General features: G+C 38.7%; 4 protein-coding genes across 4 annotated transcripts; 2 read left to right on the top strand and 2 right to left on the bottom strand.

Moving 5' to 3' along the window:
- Positions 1 to 321: 321 nt before the first annotated feature.
- On the bottom strand, positions 322 to 3,467 carry LOC103342854 (uncharacterized). The gene is made up of 2 exons (XM_089055441.1): positions 2,665 to 3,467; positions 322 to 790 (listed from the first exon to the last, which is right to left on the bottom strand). The coding sequence occupies exons 1-2, from the start codon at positions 3,316 to 3,318 to the stop codon at positions 533 to 535; spliced, it is 912 nt and encodes a 303-aa protein (XP_088911567.1). The 5' UTR covers positions 3,319 to 3,467; the 3' UTR covers positions 322 to 532.
- Positions 3,468 to 6,866: 3,399 nt separating this feature from the next.
- On the bottom strand, positions 6,867 to 8,420 carry LOC103342815 (serine/threonine-protein kinase OXI1). The gene is made up of 2 exons (XM_008246474.3): positions 7,949 to 8,420; positions 6,867 to 7,848 (listed from the first exon to the last, which is right to left on the bottom strand). The coding sequence occupies exons 1-2, from the start codon at positions 8,332 to 8,334 to the stop codon at positions 6,957 to 6,959; spliced, it is 1,278 nt and encodes a 425-aa protein (XP_008244696.2). The 5' UTR covers positions 8,335 to 8,420; the 3' UTR covers positions 6,867 to 6,956.
- Positions 8,421 to 9,729: 1,309 nt separating this feature from the next.
- On the top strand, positions 9,730 to 12,515 carry HINT3 (histidine triad nucleotide-binding 3). The gene is made up of 7 exons (XM_008246473.2): positions 9,730 to 10,100; positions 10,480 to 10,535; positions 11,008 to 11,065; positions 11,454 to 11,520; positions 11,739 to 11,794; positions 12,033 to 12,086; positions 12,202 to 12,515. The coding sequence occupies exons 1-7, from the start codon at positions 9,897 to 9,899 to the stop codon at positions 12,331 to 12,333; spliced, it is 627 nt and encodes a 208-aa protein (XP_008244695.1). The 5' UTR covers positions 9,730 to 9,896; the 3' UTR covers positions 12,334 to 12,515.
- A 444-nt stretch (positions 12,516 to 12,959) lies between these two features.
- Positions 12,960 to 15,459, top strand: CHIP (carboxyl terminus of HSC70-interacting protein). Its single transcript, XM_008246472.3, has 8 exons — positions 12,960 to 13,311; positions 13,418 to 13,485; positions 13,588 to 13,651; positions 14,174 to 14,245; positions 14,381 to 14,514; positions 14,621 to 14,768; positions 14,865 to 14,975; positions 15,062 to 15,459. The coding sequence occupies exons 1-8, from the start codon at positions 13,207 to 13,209 to the stop codon at positions 15,185 to 15,187; spliced, it is 828 nt and encodes a 275-aa protein (XP_008244694.1). The 5' UTR covers positions 12,960 to 13,206; the 3' UTR covers positions 15,188 to 15,459.
- Positions 15,460 to 15,795: the final 336 nt, after the last annotated feature.

The raw sequence follows: 15,795 nt of genomic DNA, 5'->3' as shown, positions 1-15,795 counted from the left end.
CAGTCCCAAGCCATGACATACATTTGTGAATTTCAAACAAGTTCAACTCATTGAACAATGAGAGTCAAACGCATAACAATTCTTGAATAGTGAAGTAGGAAAATCACTAGAAGAAATTTCTATAAAAGTCTGATCAATCACTGCTACAAGATGGAGCCTATGAAAAAGATTTCCAGGAAACTACGTGCAGATCCTAATCTTGCATACCCTAAATGAAGGGCCTGCCTCACAGTATGCCTTCTGATTTCTTAGGGCATACCATCATATTAAGCTTAAAAGACAATGAAGTTAAAAATCTTGTTTATTTCGTGGCATAGCAGGACAGATTTTGTAGTTTCAAATATTACAAACGGAGAAAAGAAACTAGCCCGACCTCCAGCAAAGGCCAAGTATAACTAAAAACACAAAAACAGCATTACATTGATTTCACAAATCGATTCCATCTGATGATCATTCCTTAACCAGGGAAGACAAGGATTAGAAGGAATTTGTCTGAATCTTAGAATATAAAACAGTAAAGAGCAAAAAGTTCCTAATCATCATCGGAAGAAATCTTTCGCTTCTTCCACATGTGGGCAGCTTCCAATATCTTGAGGTTTTGGGTATGTGCTTCTTCTGGGAAGCTGTAATCAACGTATTCCTCATATCCAGCAGGGCCATCTTCGGTTACTATTGCCCTCCGCTTCTTAAGTTTCTTTGGAAGCTTAGACTGGACTAAGCTAGCATCACCGAGATCTCCAAAGCTAGCCTCCACATTCAGCATTTCTTCAAGCAAGAGACATCGTTCTTCCTTTGTTTGGGGATGGGGAAAATTCACCCAACCCGGGTACCTTCCGGAAATACGAGCGGCCGTGCTATAGTCTATTGTGGCCAGAATGGCTCGAGAATTGGAGAATAAGCGGCCGGGTATTGAATTGCTAATATGCGGCCGGGCTACGTGGCTAGGAGAATGGGCAAGGTTGCATGGCTGAAAGAATGGGCCGGGCTGCGTTCAAGCTTGGCTGGAGAGTGCGGCCTGGTTTTGGAAGAGTCTCGATCGGGCTCTCAATCGCAGAGTTGGGCAAAGAAATGCGGCTGGGCATGGCCGAAGGAGTTGGGGCCAGATCAAGTTGGGCAACTTCTAAAAATGCAAGCGGCCTTATTTAATATGAAGAATTCCTAGCGGCCGAAGAATATCTAGGTGGCCGAGAATTCCTAACTGCTCAATTCCTAGTGGCCGAAGAATTCCTAGCGGTCGAAGAATATCTAGGCGGCCGAAATGTGGCCAATGTGTTTTCTTCAAAGGCCATGGTGTCTTCTCAAAAATATGATCGGGCGTATCCTTGCAAAAGTAATGGGCGTATCCTTGCAAAAGTGGCCGAATGCTTCCTTCTCAAAAAGTTGGGCTAGGCACTCCTTAAATACCTTGGTGGCTACTTCTCTTACGAAAAGTTGGGCCATGGCGAATTTTCTCCTTGCTCACCTTGGTGCCCTTCTCTCAACACTTGGGCAAGCAAAGTCGGGCCAATGGAGTTGAAGTTCGGCGTGAGGTATTTCTGTCGAGGAAGTTGAAGTTTGGTGGGAGGTATGTTCACCGAGTTTCCAATATTCGAATATTTGAAAACTCAAATATAGTCCAATGTAGGGCCAAGCCCAATATCCAAATATTTGGAGTTCCCATACCACCCACCTTAGTGGATGGTTAGCCAACTTTAGAATTCTAAAAACTCAAGGGGCATGAGGTTCTACCAAATGTCAAAATGAAATCTCGGAGGTCAAGGCCCAAGCCACGAATTCACGCCCAAGATTTCCGGAGGTCAATGTGCATGTGACGGAGGCCTCATAAGGAAACAAATCAAGGAGATTGATGATAGTTCAACATATTCCAAAACATGAGAGAATCAAGCAATCATAATATTTCTACCAATGTGATCCCACGAATTCAATGGGCTTCAAAATGAAAGAGTTTTCAAAGAGTTGACATTTGGCCATTCAATGGCCAGCCTCATGGGCTGATAGATGCCCTATATAAACCTCACCAAACAAAGGCAGAAGAGGCACACAACATCAGACAAACAAACTTATCTTTCGTCTCGCACTTTTCTTTTCCTAGACTTAGGATTTTACTTTTCAAGCACCTAGTGTAGCGAGTTCTTCATATTTCTAGTGTAAGTTTATATTTTTCTTGTCATTTAAATTCTTGTTTCGATTTATATTCCTTGTCATTTAAATTCAAGTTTATTTCTATTGCTTTAATTTTCATTGTTATTGCACTTCAATTAAGTTTAATTTCAAGTTTATTTCCTTTTATCGTTCTTATCGCTTTTATCTCGTTCTTACTTTATTTATTGTTTTGATTTATTTTATCGCACTTCAATTCTTGTCTTTACGTTTATACGCATATTTATTTTAATTGCATTATTTTTACATAAAACCCTAAAAATCACAAAAACATCCGTACAAAATCTAACCATCCTCGAGCCCGAGGAAGTAAAAGAATCTAGGCCAAGAAGAGGTTCCTTGCTTGGCCGATCAATCGTTTGGTCAGAAGTTAGAAGCGCAACACATCCATCTATTCACATTCCATTCAAGCCCAAATTCGGGGCTTGGTGGTGGCTCACCTCGCACTCAAAAGAAGGACCAAAAATTCATTCCGTCGGCCGCCTAGGCCGAAAAGAGGGAAACATCCTTCAACTCAGGTGCTGAAGTTGTAAAATAGTTAAAAGCTTTCTCAAATATTCTTCGAACACGCTGAACACATTGCTTCGTTTGTTCACGAAGATAATCCTGATCCTGGTCTTCTGAACACATTGCTTCCACTGTAGCAGATGCCTCAAATTTCGCGTAACTGATCCACACCTTTAGGTGTTTTGCTCGATCTAGGAGTCTCTCGTAAAGTTTTCTAGCTCTCTCAAATTCACCCTCTGATAGTTCAAAGTCAATGTATGCCTTCCACAACAATTCAGGCATGTCAAGTGCTGGTTGGGCGATGGCAAGTTCAAAAACTGCCCTAGCTCGTTCTGTCTCACACAAAGATTTCTCTAACTCTGCATACTTGGTCCACGCATAACAATTTTCTGGGGACCAATGCAGATACTTTCCATACAATTTCCGACATTCATCGAAATTCCCAAGGTTCAGCTGAATCTCAATATACTTGTTAAATATCTTATCTTTAGGTGACTTGCCTATTGCAGTACCAAGGATCTTGCGTGCACCCTCGAGATTCAGCTGTCGTATCTCAAACCCGGCAGCGAGAAGCCATATTTTTGCAAATGAAAACTTCTTGTGAGGAATCAGTTGAAGGCATTCCCTATATACATCTCGTGCGCGTTCCATGCCTCCAGCATCAAGCTCCTCGTATATTGCATAATTGATCCACAAGTAAATGTAGCGCTGCCAATACCGCTTCTCCGGCACAGGAGGAACATTAGCAATAGCTCTCTCATAAACCTCTCTAATTCTGTCCTTATTTCCTGCACTCTCTTCTAGCCTTATATAATCAAACCGTAATTAAAACTTCACAATGTTTTGCAAATGTCCGTATGCATTCATCAATAGCAGGTGAATATATCTATTTATAGAGAACAGTACCCTTCTCCCTATGCCTTAAGAAAATTGCGGTCACTCGCTATGCTCTAAGGAAATTGGTCACTCCTTATGTTCTAAGGAAATTGACTCCAAAAAAACTAATCCAGCAAGAACAAGGAAACTTATTTAGGAAGGAATATTAAATTCAAGGTTTCCCAAGGGAATTCTTCTTTTTGATCTGTTTTCCCCAAGCTAACAGGAAATATACACTTCTTTATTTTGGCCAACTAGAATTAGTTGTCCGCCATGTAAGACCAAATTGGCAAATAGTATGTGTGTGTGAGAGAAGTCTCCTCCCCTTTTAGTTTATACTATCGCATGTTTTCAAAATTAAAGAACAACATAGACAAAGGTATATGGGTAATTTTGTATTTATGTGGTTAATGTGTACAAATAACTTTAGTTGTCAAGGGAGAACATAGAAGAATTTTCATCGGGTGTGAAAGCAAAGAGACGAAGATGTCAACAAAATACAGGTAGATGTTTTATGTCATAGGTTCCTTCACCTTTTTTCATGGGAAGCAAGTCATTATCCATCATCCTCTATACTCAGAATTCAATTCATAAGCCATTTTCTTCTTAATCTGAATTTAATAAGGGCTACTTGAGTCAGACAAGGATTTATGAGCTAGTGGGAAAAAAATCATTACTGTTTGTCTGGTCAACAACCAAAATGAAAAAATAAATATCTACAAAATAAACGGTTTGGATTACTAATCTAGCTATGTTGAATGACATGAAGTTCTGTCCACTCGTGTTTGGTTTTACCATATTTCTTTGCCCCTTCCGACCGTATTCATTGAGTTATCTGCCATGTTGTGGACTGCTTTGGACACGATTTATAGTATCATTCTGTAGGAATCTTGTTCAGCCTAGAAATAACTAAAATTTACATTCATAACTTGTGATTTGAGTTTCATATGTGACGCAGAGAAAGAATACTTGGCTGAAGAATAAGCAGCTTTCATTTTCTGAAACAAATAAATTCATGCTTTTACAATGAGATTTTCATTTCGAATGTGTTGAATTGAACGAACACGTTTTTCTTTGTTTCGCTTTTTTATTTGCTTTTATATAATTCCCTTTGTCACTATTTTTATATCAACATTTTGCGGTCTTTTTGATCTGTTTTCCCCAAGCCAACTAGAATTAGTAGTCCGCCAAGTATGACCAAATAGGCAAATACTATGAAGACCAAATAATAATACCAAATAAATACTATGAATCCGGCCAAAAGTCAAAGCTTGGACAGTCGACTTTAGTATTTTTATTTTTTAAGCCATTAATAATTTTCTTTTTATGTGTTATTTTCACGCATATTTTGAGAAAAACAAAACTCAACAAATATAAAGAAAATGACATTGACTTGCAGATTAATAGTTTCATTTATGTTTGAACTTCCATGACAATCTTGGTAGTGTCTGTGTGTGTGAGAAGTCTCTATCATGTTTGAACCATGACACCTTTGTATTATGTGTGTGAGAGAAGTCTCTCACTTTTTAGTTTTGACTATCGCATGTTTTCAAAATTAAATAAGAGCATATACAAAGGTTTATCAGTAATTTTGTATTGATGTGGTTAATGTGTACAAATAACTTAAGTTGTGAAGGGAGAACAGAGAAGAGTTTTCAATGGGTGTGAAAGCGAAGAGAAGAAGATGTCAACAAAATACAGATAGATGTTTTATGTCGCAATTTACTTCACGTCCCTTCGTGGAAAGCAAGTCATTATCCATCATCCCTCATACTCAGAATTCAAATCATAAGCCTTTTTCTTCTTAATCTGAATTTAGTAAGGGCTAATTTAGTCAAACAGGGATTTACGAGCTAGTGGGACAAAAATCATTACCGTTTGTCTGGTCGACAAGCAAAGACTAATAGATACCTTTCATTCTATTATTTTTTTATTTAAAAAAATAATAATTATCATAAAATTTAAATAAATAAATAAATAAAAGACCCTCTCCAACTTAGCTTAATTCACCCAATTTATTACAATCCCTCTATATATATATAAATAATATTGAGGAAGATGTGATTTGAACATAGAATCTCAAGTGCTCGTAACATTTTTGTTTATCAAAACGAGAAAAACAAACTAAGACGTTTTGTTATTCTAAGCACAAGTTTTCTAATCTAGCTACCGATGCAAGCTTTTATTATTTTGCCTACATGTTCCTTGTGAAAACCAAAATGAAAAGGACGAATGTCCACATCTAACCCATTTTCCGTCGTGAGGTCACAGTCTTTTTCTTGCAAGCCTATAATTCTATGAACTGGATCTTGTGGCCAAGAACAAAAATATGTGAATCCTGCCGAAAGGAGGGTCCAAAGCCATAAATGGATGACCCCTTTGCAGTTGAAGGTGTTTGATATTAATTTTGAGCTGCTAGGATTGGCGGAAAATAGGCTGGTGTGGTCTTGTTACAACAGGCTATAGTTGCTCGCCCTGCTATCTAGATAAGTGTTACAACCAATTTTATGTATTTAGTTCCAGGTGTAAATATTGCAATTATTAGCAATGGTTAGTCATTGTGAGCTAAAATTGGATGCACATGCATTTCATGCATTATTGCATGGAAGCCAAGCCAGCTACGAAATTTTGATGATAAAATCAAGTTTTTTTTTTAGGGTTGATTTCGTGACACGCTGATTCAACGAGTATTTCTTGTCTCAAGTAAAACCTGGTGACCTTTAATTGTATTATTAAATTAACAAGTTAAGCTAACGAGGTCTAGCACATTAGGAAAAGGCTTTGATTTGCAGATTAAAAGTATCATGTTTGAATTCCCACGATATTATAGTTGTGTGTGTGTGAAATTCTTTTCCCATCTAGTTAAGACTAGCGTTTATACTAAAAAAATATCTCAACAAATTAAAGAAACCGACATTTAAGGTTAACAGATGATCAAGTATGAAACCATAATTAATAACCGAAATCTGAATATTCGGTTTCCCTTTTCTTCTATGCCATCCACTTTACTCGGTATTGAATAAGCGGCCGACTCCAATTGTTGAACAACAAAGTCATACTGTAGTAGTTCAAGGACCATCCTTCGAATTGTCAATCAAGAAATGTGAATTTAATAGCACGTGCCCCAGTGCTCGAAATTTCCTCTTTGTTTCTGGTGAAACTTCATATTCAATATTTAATTTTGGTTTTAGATCGGCAAGTTTGGAAGGTGCAAGTGTATGTTGAGATAAATTGTTTTAGCAAACTGTTCATATAATCAAATTTTGCAAACGTATCAGATTGTGATTTGCGTGCAAAGAAGAACGCTTTTGCCCAATATAATATAATAAAAAAGCGCAAAATTATTACAGTTAATTAAGGTTTAAATAACATACACAAGCTAATGATGCCCCTCAATTACAAAAAAAAATTAGTTAGAAAACCAAAAATGCATTTTCTTGGGTGGGGTTGTGATTCAATCCCTCCACCCATTCTCTTTTATTTACATTTTGCTTCTCATTATTATTCTTATTCTCATCATTCTCATTGCCTTTATTCGCCCCACCATCTTCACCTCCGAATATTCCTTGCACAACCGTCTCCACGTCAATTTTTTTGTTCATTCCATCCGTACCCTCAGTCGCAATTTCGGGAATGTACGGCGGCCTCGAGACTCGCAAAATCAAATCCCACTCGACCCCTCTAAAGTAATCGTGGTCCTTGATTTCACCCGGCCCGATTCTCTGTTTCGGATCCTTCTCCAGCAACCTCGCAATCAAGTCCCTCAGCGCCGTTGTTTCACCTGTCAGCTCAGGTTCCTTCGTCAGTATCCGATAAAACGTCTCTTTTCTATTCGACCCCCTAAACGGCGTCGCACCGTATAACATTTCATAAAGAAGCACCCCAAGGGACCACCAATCGACGCCGAAATCGTGGCCGCTGCCCGAAACGATTTCGGGCGCCACGTACTCCTCCGTTCCGACGAACGAGTTCGACTTCTCGGAGGAGTCCGAACCGGGTTTGCCCGAGTTTAAACTGAGTTCGGCGGGCGAGACGGAGTCGTCCGGCGAAATCCCCTTGTTGCAGAACCGTTGGAATGGCGAGCACCGCTTCTTCTGGACCGCGCTGGATTCAGCTGTGGAGTTTGAACTGATCCGAACCGATTGAGCATTCTTCATCGGCGAGAGCTTGGTGGAGAGATCGAAATCGACGAGCATAATGTGGCCGTTTTCTTGGATCATAATGTTCTCCGGCTTCAAATCTCTGTAAACCACTCCCAATCCATGCAAATACTCCAACACCAGAACCAATTCCGCCGCGTAAAATCTATAATTAAAATAAAATAATAAAATAATCAAATTGTCATGTCATTTTCCCGGTAATCAAACAGAATTTGACGTATAGATCTCTGAATTAGTTAAGTTACCTGATGACATCATCCGAGAACATCCGCTCGGTTTGTCGTTTTCTGAGGCAATTGAGATCGCGGCCGGGGCAGTAATCAATGGCGTAGCCGACGAGCTTCTCAGTGTCCAAAACGCCATGCAGTTTGGGGAGAAGCGGATGGTCGAAACGACGCAGCACCTGCTGCTCGAAGCAGACTCTTCGGTACTCGCTGCCGTCGCTCTTCGGCTCCTTGCTCCTCCTCTCGATCAAGTCCTTGGAAATCACCTTCAACGCCATGAACTCCGCCGCCTCTTCGTCCTTCACCAGAAATACCACGCCCTTGGCCCCGCGCCCCAGCGCCGAGATCACTCTGAGGCGCTGGAAATCCAAGCTGGGAGCCACGACGCCGTCGTTTTGGTCGTCCATTGTTTCAGGTTCTTCTGTTTCGTTGGCAGCTGTGCAGAGACCCGAATGTACGAAAATATATATAGAGAGAGAGAGAGAGACAAAGGGAGGAATTTGGGGAAGAAGGCAAGTCTTAGTGAGGAAGGGTTCAATTCAAAAGAGTGGGGCCCACGTATATATTTGCTTTTCTCCAGTGCATGGGGTTGTTGCCGGTGTGAGGTGCGGGCTTTAATGCCATCTGGTGGAGAGGTGCGCTGTGATGCGCACACGTGATTGTCATGGCGGGGGTTATGATGACGTGGAAGGATCCGACGGTGGTTGCCGTTTCGAGCGCACGCTTTTTCCCTGTATGTCGTTGGGGATGACGTAACCGGCATATTTTTTTTTTATGGGTTCGGCGAAGGCTTGTTTTTATTATTTTGGTTTGTTTAATCCGGAGAACGAGAAAATGGGAAAGGTTTCTTTCTCCTGTTCTAGAAGGCGTGCGGTGCAGGGAATGTTTTTGGTTATATGGTCACCAACAGCATCATTTACTGATTGTCAAAGTCTTGTTGCAATGTAGTTGGAAACTTGGAGGTGTGCTCTCACTCCCCAAATAAATATTTTCCCATTTTTTAAGTTATCGTGATTTAATTTAATCCACGAATAGGAGAATTCGAACTTGGGTGTGACAAGATGGACCACGGACTTGTTCAGAGTGCAGAGGAAGTTTGTTTCTGACGGGCCTACCATATTTGGGGACCATGTCTCGTTGAATTCGACATCTCATCTTCTAGGCCCAAGTTTTTTAGTTTGACTATTTTCATTTGGGCCCTTATAGGCTTACCCAAAATAATTCTATGGACGCCCAAGAGGATTTCTTGGATATTTCTACCTTTTTTTTAAAGATTTTATTGGAAGAAAGAAACTTCCTAAGTTCGATCCTGGATACCATGAAAAGAGGAAGAATCTTCACCACTGTCGTAAACGAGCTAATGAAAATTAGGGCCTTCATTTCTATTTTTTATGGTTTTTGTTCAGAAACTTTGGGCCTTTATAATTGAAAAGAGTTTTTAGATAATTTCTCAATAACTTTTATTTGTGTGTGAAAACCATGCAGAATTGTGCAATTAATCAGATTTTTTCTTTCTATTTTTTTTATTTGAACGCCCAAAACAGCAAATATTAAGTTGACCATTATGAAATAATAATAAATGCCAAACCTCCCCAATTTTTCAACAAATCGTAAAAAAAAAAAAATTTTAAAATTAAATGCTGATGTATATACTGAAGGCGAGGCAACTTTTATCATTATCTTATATTCTTTTAATTTAATAAAGAAAATAAATTCTGTATTCACAGCTTACTGATTGGCCCATTTGGGAGCGCAAAAATCCGACCATAGTTATGGCATGAGGATAAGCAAACACACCTGACCCTCTTAATTTTTATTTTGCTAAAATATTTATTTTAAAAAAATCAAAACAAAAACCAGCTTTGGTGTTTTGTTTCTCTGTCTTCCTAGTTTTCCACGACATTTCAGAGGAATCGGAAAACATGGCAACAGCCATACTTGTTGTCGAAACCTCTGTTCTTGCTTGAAAATGGAGGCTCGCAGGCTTTCCATTATCTGTTCCCATATATGCCCCGGTCCGACTCCGGCTCCGGCCCGACTAGTTCCCGTTCCCAGCTCCAGTTGCGACTCTGGTTTCAGTAACAAGCAGCAACCCGGTGATTCCAACAAGGGTAATCTCCAAGACAACTGTGTTTTCTGCAAAATCATCCGCGGTGAAGCACCGGCTTTCAAGGTAGATACAAATTGAGAAAGTAAAAGCTCGACGATTTTATTTTTAATTCGTTGCATTTCCCATTATATTGAAGCTGCAAAATTTCGATTATATTGAAGATGAAAACTTTCATAGCAGTATAAGACCACAGCACTGATTTTTGAGTTGTTGAGTGTGGATTGTGTAATGGGTTTTATTTTGTAAGTATCTCTGTTTGTTCAAAATCTGTTTTTTGTTTTGGAAATGTTTCTAGTTGGTTTTTTATGTGAAGTTGTTGCCTTTTTGGGTTTTTATAATACTGAAGCAATCTTCATAATCACATGTTTGTTTTGCCATGTCTGTTCAATTACTTCTGATTGTTCCATGTTTTGATTCTCTGCGGAATTTGTTTTTCGTGCAGCTTTACGAGGATGATATTTGCTTGTGTATATTGGATATAAATCCCCTGAGTCGTGGGTAAGGTATCATTAATCCAAGAAACAATTGTTCTTTTCTTTACTGCTAGCCCTTGTTTTTCTTTGCCTTTGAGTTTTTATGGTAATTTCATTACTTGTCAGGATAAACTTCCACATATGTTCACAAAGCAGCTTCTTTCACTGCATTGAAACTGTGTTTATTATAGTTTGTCAGTTTTGTGAATCGTACTTGATTCAACTGTGTTGCCCTGAAAAGGGCATGTTGTCTTAGTTATGGGATACGATTTGTAGCATCAAATGACTACCAGACCATACTGTATGGTTTGTAAATTTGTGAAGTCTGCATGATGTGCTTCAGATTGACTTTAGTTCTGTATTGTAGACTTGCAAGTGTTGTGGCAATTTTGCCTGCATTTCTTTAACGCTGGATAATAGAAAGACTCGGTACACCTCTATCATCTTTACATGACAGTTTTTTTTTCCCATACTCAATTTCATACTTTTGTTCGCAGGCATTCTCTTATTATCCCAAAATCTCATTTTTGTTCGTTGAAAGCCACACCCCCAGATGTAAGTATATCCTATTGATACAATCAGTTTGCAATGGGTCTGTATGAATGTCATGAATCTGTTGCTAGATATTATGAAATATGAGTATTGATTGCCTTCATATGTTATGCATTAGATGATATTGATGAGAATAATTTCTTGATATCAGCATAGAGTTTGTTTACGTGTATGCATAAAGGATAGAAGGGTATTGTCCATCATTGGGATTATAAGCTTAAGGTTGATGAGCACATTGACTATATTAATGATAGGTAACAGGTCGGACTGTAATTTTCTCTACACATCTCAAATAGGTTGTTTGGATACTTTGTAGTGTCCAATGCATGTGTTTCTGTATTTTCATGGGACATTATAATGTTGCATGAGTTCAAATGAACTTGCTCTGCAGGTGGTAGCTGCAATGTGTTCAAAAGTGCCCTTTATCAGCAGTGCAATCATGAAAGCCACTGATTCTGGTATGTGTTCAAAGTCATTTTATGTTGGCACCATATTTTACTTTCTTTTTGTTTCTAGGTTTACTGTCTTGCTATATAGCAATTAGGGTGTGCTGTAGTGTTCCTTAATGTTTCGAAGATATTTTCAGTGACATCCTTGATTGAAATTGCATTTTCAAGCATACCTAGCTAAGATTGACTGCTACAAAAAATAAACATGGGAAGTTCTGATTATGCAGATTCATTCAACTTGTTAGTTAACAATGGTATAGCTGCAGGCCAAGTTATATTTCATGTGAGTCCTTATGCTTTTCTTTTTGAATTCCGATTTTATTAAATTAACAGCAGCGTACAAGAGAACTGATATATCTGCTGACAGCAATCAAAATTCCATAAATCTCATTGCAACTGAACAATATTAGCTTGTTAATTGACATTAGAATTTTACCCTTTTATGCAGCTATTTCATTATTTACCTTGAGCAATATGATAAGCTTTTGCTAATTTTACTATGTAACATGGGTTACTTTCAGACTCACATACACATAATTCCGCGCAAGGCACTTGATTGCTTATGGGCTTCTGAGGTATGTATCAGTCGCATTTTGTGTCTCCTTATTATGTAAAACTGGACATTCTTGAGGATATAAGTTTAATATTTGCTGAGTTTGCTTATTGTCTTGAGGATATATTATCTTGCAGAGTTTGCAGAGGCGGCCTATGAACTTAGACCAGGAAGCCCCTCGACTTGTAGATCGAGTTCGAGAGCAATTATCATTATCCGACGACTCTGAAGATAGCAAGGGTCAAGGATCTAGTCTTACCGGAAACTAGAGGCATATTTCATTCGATTCCGTCGTTGTAATTTACAGTGTACAATTCTGTAAAATACCCATACTTCAATTCTTTCAAATGTTTGGCATGAGTTGCAGAACTTTCTTTGTTTCATATGTATACCACTGGTTTACAGTGACACCCCCATCTATATATGATATGTTGAAGTTTTGGGCCCAAAACCTCATGACCATGAGAAGTTTCTGTGGTCACTCATTTCGTCATATATTCCAACAGATGTTTGTGCATTGGATACCAAACACATAAGCAAGACGTTAAAAGCCCAAAAGGTGAGGGACTGCTTTGGTTTTCCAAAATTTGGGGATTAGAAAAACATTAACTTTGATTAGAATTTCCCGTTGACCAATTTGATAATGCAAATGGATCATAAAAGAGTTAAGGCATCGGCCAGTCAGACCAACCCAGGATCTTTGTATATTTATTTATTTATTATCATAGGGCAGTTTCGGAAATCTGAAAAGTTTGACCAATGAGAGCTATTCTTGAAAAGCTTTGGGATTTTAGAGAAAAATTAAAAAGACAATCTGCCAAAGGGATGTAAAGTTACCTTCTAGGGGAAGGAAGCAAAATAATAAAGGTCAAGTCTTTGGCTTTCTCAAACTCCCAATAACAAAAGAAGGAAACTACAAAGAAACGTCTCTGACTCGCTTGAGGGTTTTGACGTTGCCTCCCTTCTTCTTCCATTTCGCGCTTTTGCTTTCTTTCGCTTTCGCCTGGAAAACTCTCGAACCCTACATCCTCTTTCCCCGAAATTCAAAAACCGCTGCTAAAACATAGAATTGCCCTCACCCACATTCACAGAAACACCAAAATAAACGATTTTGGGAGAGACCCAGAAAGATAGAGAGAGAAATGGGGCCGAGTCACGCATTTTCTACGGCGGAGAAACTCAGGAAAGCCGGCAACTCTTACTTCAAGAAAGGGCGCTTCAATGCCGCCATCGAGGCATACACTGAGGTATTTTGTTCTTCAATTCGCTTCTCTATGTGCTCTGTATATATCAGAAATGTTTATTGGGTCTTTATAATTGATGATTTCTTGTTTGTTGTTGATGGGTTTCAAGGCGATAACTCTGTGCCCTGATATTCCTGTTTATTATACGAATCGCGCCCTTTGCCATCTGAAGCGTAAGTATGTATGATCATCCGCTCTTTCTTTGTATTTTCAATTATGAAAAAAATGACATTTTGTCATCGAATTCTTGTACTTCTTTTAATGTTGTAAGTAATGCAGTGATTGGACGAGAGTGGAAGAAGATTCTCGGAAAGCTATTCAGCTTGAACACAACTCAGTTAAGGTAAATTCTTATGCTTTGGCTTTGGTATTTTTTAAAATAAAATAAAAAATTTGCCCTTTCTATAAATGTGTTTGTCGTATTTGTTGTCTGTTGCCCAAGAATAAAGCATGTTTGGAGGAGTGAGATTTGGTACATTGCTACCCTTCTTGTATCTAATTGAGTATCTAATCATTGCCTTGGTGCTGCAGAAACTTGCATTAATCGTTGAATTGTGATGAATTGAACGTTAACATTCTAATGAATCTTTGGCCTGAATTTCTTTTGCAAACATGCTATCATTTTATGAGTTAAATGCTTTTAATACAATTTGAGCATATTCAGGTGATTAAAGGGGTGTTAATAAGAGTTCCACCTACATAGTGGCACAAAAGCATGGATTCCTTTATATGCTTTGTGTTCCTGACTTTCCTGGTTGAGATTCTACACTTTTACCTAATGTCTTCTTCTTTAATGGAAACTTTTCCTTCTTCTCTTGGATCATAATGGTTTCATGTAGTTCATTGAAAATTTGTTGCATGACAGGCTCACTATATGCTGGGGCTTGCATTACTACAGAAGCAAGAGTATGCTGATGGAGTTAAGGAATTGGAAAGGGTAAGAAGTGGTTTCTGTATAGCGTACCTTGTATTATAAGCATCGAGCAAATTTCTCTTAGTTGTTTGCGTCTTTTCAGTTGATTATGTTAGAGGGAAAATTCTATTGAAGTTTTGTTTCAACTTCCTTGTACAGGCTTTGGATCTTGGGAGGGGTGCCAATCCGAAGGGTTATATGGTAGAGGAGATCTGGCAGGAGCTTGCAAAAGCAAAGTACATGGAGTGGGAGGATTTATCAAGCAAACGTTCATGGGAATTGCAAAACTTGAAGTATGTCTCCTTAAGGCCTATGATGTCTGAAAAGGTTTTCAAAACTGAATAATTATTTGATGTTCATACTTGGTTGCTGCTTCATAAAACTTGTTTCATGTCTCAGAGAAGCTTGTGAGAATGCTCTCAAAGAGAAACATGACGCTTTTGAAATGGAAGGGTTTTTGGATGAAGCTGGTCCTACTCATATGAAACAGTTAGAGGCTTTAGGAAGAGTGTTTGAGAAAGCTGCAGAAGCTGACACACCAAGTGAGGTCAGTTACACGGTTTTGTATCTTCCATTTCCCTTCGTGCTTTTTCTTTTAAGAAAAATCTCAATTATCATGTGACAATGTTAAAAAAAAATTCAGGTGCCGGATTACCTCTGTTGTAAAATCACTCTCGACATATTTCGTGATCCTGTGATTACTCCTAGTGGGGTTACATATGAGAGATCAGTGATCCTTAACCATCTTGAGAAGGTAATGTTTGGTTACATCTACTAATACACTCTACTTTATGTATATATCTACATTAATCTCCGACTTTTTTGTTTGCAATCATCTAGGTGGGTAACTTCGATCCAATCACGCGTGAGCCACTTGATCAATCACAGTTAATACCAAACTTAGCCATAAAAGAAGCAGTCGAAGCATATTTGCAACAACATGGTTGGGCTTACAGAACAGTGTGAAGGTTTGTTTTTCTTCTGAACAAACTTAGAAGAGTCGAGATAGTGGTGCTAAAACATGTAATGAACTACAGTGGGAGAGTGCAGTATCCTCTTGGTATGCTTGTTGTGTCTGATCTTTTGTGCCCCCAATCAATGTTAGTCGCTGTTATTTATATTTGCAGTGTTTTTGATGTATGATGCTGTGCCCTCAATCATCATATTGCAGGTGGTCCTTATCCTATTTTAAATTGTACAGAAACCAGTTAGATTATTGATTACTGAACCTTTGCATAGACGAGCGCCCATCTGATTCAAATTTTGTGGTTCATTAATTTGTTTTATTTTTCTTGGCTTAAAAAAGTGACGGGTATTAACACTAGGGTTCATGGTGCTTCTAGGGTTTGATCCCTCGTTTTTCAATACTTTCCCTCCACCAAACTGTTGTAACCCTAGCCAATGCGGTCTTAGCTTTAGTGGTAGAGTTGTTGTAGGCTAGTGGTTTATGGTTTGCTCCTTCTGACACAGTGAGAATGGCCCCCTCCCCTTCCTAACTGTGGGGAAAAAAAACCTTCCAAGACTAGGAAGGGGGGAGGAGAGCTTTGACTCAACACGAAAATTTGCCGTGTCAT

Source organism: Prunus mume, linkage group LG6 (assembly GCF_029339155.1).
Source record: "Prunus mume cultivar Tortuosa linkage group LG6, ASM2933915v1, whole genome shotgun sequence".
NCBI classification, from domain to species: domain Eukaryota; kingdom Viridiplantae; phylum Streptophyta; class Magnoliopsida; order Rosales; family Rosaceae; genus Prunus; species Prunus mume.
This window is presented reverse-complemented; position numbering and strand designations above follow the sequence as displayed.